Raw genomic sequence first — 2,688 nt, forward strand, 5'->3', positions numbered from 1 at the left:
AGTTTAGTATAAAGTTAGTACAAAGTTGGGTCATCTATTTTGGAACGGAGGGAGTAGCTTTTAAGGGATCTGGCAGAGTCCCTCTAACAGGGTAGGTAACAACTACTGAATCTGCAGTACGGTTCTGCTTTGCACTGGAAGCTAGTAAGCTAGCCATGGTCTGATTGGGAAGTGGGTAAATGTTGACTGACATGTTTTAACTACCCACTTCAAGCACAAATCTGCCTCTTATGGTTTGCAAGCTCCCATTGCCAGGAGGCTTTTTCATTACAGCAAGCCACCTCCCGCTTAGACTGCTTCGGATTACATGTTCTTATGAGTTGTGAAGCTAACCAGCTTGCATTAGACAGTTTGGGAGCTCTCTTGGGAGGGATATGTTTACATGTTCAGAACCCAAACAGGCTTTTTCAATACAGCAAGTCACCTCCCGCTTAGACTGCTTCAGGTTACATGTTCTTATGAGTTGTGAAGCTAACCAGCTTGCATTAGACAGTTTGGGGGCTATCTTGGGAGGGATATGTTTGCATGTTCAGAACCCAAACATGTAGGTTCTCTGCATATCTAGTATCAATTTCTGGTCACTTGTTACTGTAGTTTTTGTATGAGGTTACAATTAACTTTCTTCAACATTGCTATCTACCATCTCAGTTTGCACTATTTTTGTCTGTCTCTGTAGTGTCCGTTTTAGGAGTTATTTAAGAAATTACTTAAGTGATTTGCAGCTAATTGGATTTAATTGACACAGGTTGGTCGAGCAGAGGCTGAACATGCCGCGCAACTAAGACAACGATTTGGTGGTGCCCATGCCACTAATGGGGCATGGTCTAGTTCTAGTACGCTCATGACCACAATTCCGTCAGAGCAGACTGCTGCGATGATGCAGAATGCAGCAATAAGCCCAATAACTCCCCAGTTTCAACCACCACATCCAGCAATCCTGCTTTCCGCCACAGCCACTGCTGCAGATGATGAGCCCAAGAAAACGGCAGCAGCTATGGCAGATAAACTTGCATCTTTGGCATCTCCGGAGCAGGTGCTCTCCTCCATTTTGGCCTCCCTTGCTGCTGAACAAGCTGCTTCCATGAATGGCGGCTCGCCTTCCATAGAGCTCTCGGAAGGGCCTCCAGGCTTCCAGATACCAAAGAGGCCTAGAATTGAGAATCCTACTCAAACCGGTGATATGGGTGCTCCCCTTTTCTTTGGGCAACTGCCACAGGCTGCCCAGCAGAATGGAGCAGCGCCTACTTCTCTTGGAGGCATGCAGTCATCGATGCAGGCAAATCAAGCACCGGGCGCATTTCCACCACCTCCCCCTCCACTGCCACCTATGCTGCCGCCACTTCTGCAGCAATTCAGTCAAAATGGTGGAGGAATGTTCGGAATGGGACCTTTTGGGATGTTGGCCAGCTCTATGCCACCTCCACTGCCGAACATGCTACCTCCAGGTTATCCAAGGCCAAGTGGACCGCCACCTCCACCTCCTCTTTCACCAGCCCAGAATCAGAGCCAGACCCAGCAGCAGCAGCAGTCTCCACAGGCACCGCAGCAATCTCCAACATCAACTGGCTTCTTTCCAACACCAGGCATTGGGTTCTTCCCTCCGGTTCAGATGCAGCAATCACCGTCGGTCCAGCGGCAATGATTACATAGCAACTGTCGGGCTTAAAAGGTGTATATTAAGCAATAATTCCAGAGTGTTAGTTGGCAGGTCTGCAGGCAAGCAGGATCATCAATGCTTATGAGTCCGAAAGGTTTGTAGAATAGGTGGGTGTTTTGTGTGATGTATAACTGGTAACTTTTCCGTTTTGGTATGAGGAGGTTCATCATATGAAGTGGTTAAGACTCTTCGTTGATCTGTAGCTCCTTAATTGGTTCTGAGGCAAACAAATGCTGCTGCTTGAAGAGTTGCCCAAACAGTGGAACATTGGGCTCCTCAACGTGAGAACTTACCAGTGGCTTTGGAACACATGTTATAGACTTATAGTCTCATAGATCATGTTTTGTTTAATTTTAAATCATTTAGACTAACATTTGTTTACATTTATTTATTGATTTAAATATAGTGTTTCGTTTAATATGTTGTTTCTTTTGCAAGTTTGCTGTTTTTCATTGGGTTGGTTCTTTCTGAGTGACAGTTGGGATGTGCTGTCAATTCAGAGTAACGAGTGATGATCCAGGACCAAGAGGGTTGAAATTAGCAGAAGTGGAGCTGGTTTAGAATAAGAGTGGTAATTCAAGAGAGGTTAAATCAACAAAATTGGAGGCAAGGAAATCCATCAAAACAGTTTCATTGAACAGCAGAACTCATATCTAGTTAGTATCTATACAAAAAAAATAGTCTATACACAAAAAATAGTCTCCAACTACTACTCCTGTGAGTGCTAGGTAATTAAGAGAGGGAACCAAGAGGCTGCTTGCCTGCTAGCTAGCTGATGACCAACCAACTAATTATTCCTGGGATTTGCATTTGATCTCCCCACAGGCGGCAGCGGCTTCACGCCGGCGTTGAACTCCACGCTCGGCTTCGCGTTAGCCGCCGCGGCCGCGTGACGGGCGCCATTGACGTCGAAGGAGATTGTGGCCGTGGCGCCGCCTGGCTGCTGCTGCAGCAGCAGCCTCCTAGCGGCCGTGGGTCGACGGCGGCGACTCTGCGAGGACGCTTGTCGCTGTGCAGCGGCAGTGCCGCCG

At 47.2% G+C, this 2,688-nt stretch overlaps 1 protein-coding gene across 2 annotated transcripts in view; it reads left to right on the top strand.

The window, feature by feature from the left end:
• LOC119308400 (splicing factor 1-like) overlaps positions 1 to 2,015 on the top strand; it is a 9,546-nt gene extending 7,531 nt beyond the window's left edge. For both annotated transcript variants that reach the window (XM_037584527.1, XM_037584526.1), the window contains exon 8: positions 746 to 2,015. In XM_037584527.1, the coding sequence (XP_037440424.1) occupies positions 746 to 1,642 (897 nt within the window). In that variant the 3' untranslated portion in view covers positions 1,643 to 2,015. The remainder of the gene's footprint in view (positions 1 to 745) is intronic.
• The last annotated feature ends 673 nt before the right edge of the window (positions 2,016 to 2,688 follow it).

This window comes from Triticum dicoccoides, chromosome 5B, assembly GCF_002162155.2.
Source record: "Triticum dicoccoides isolate Atlit2015 ecotype Zavitan chromosome 5B, WEW_v2.0, whole genome shotgun sequence".
NCBI lineage: Eukaryota > Viridiplantae > Streptophyta > Magnoliopsida > Poales > Poaceae > Triticum > Triticum dicoccoides.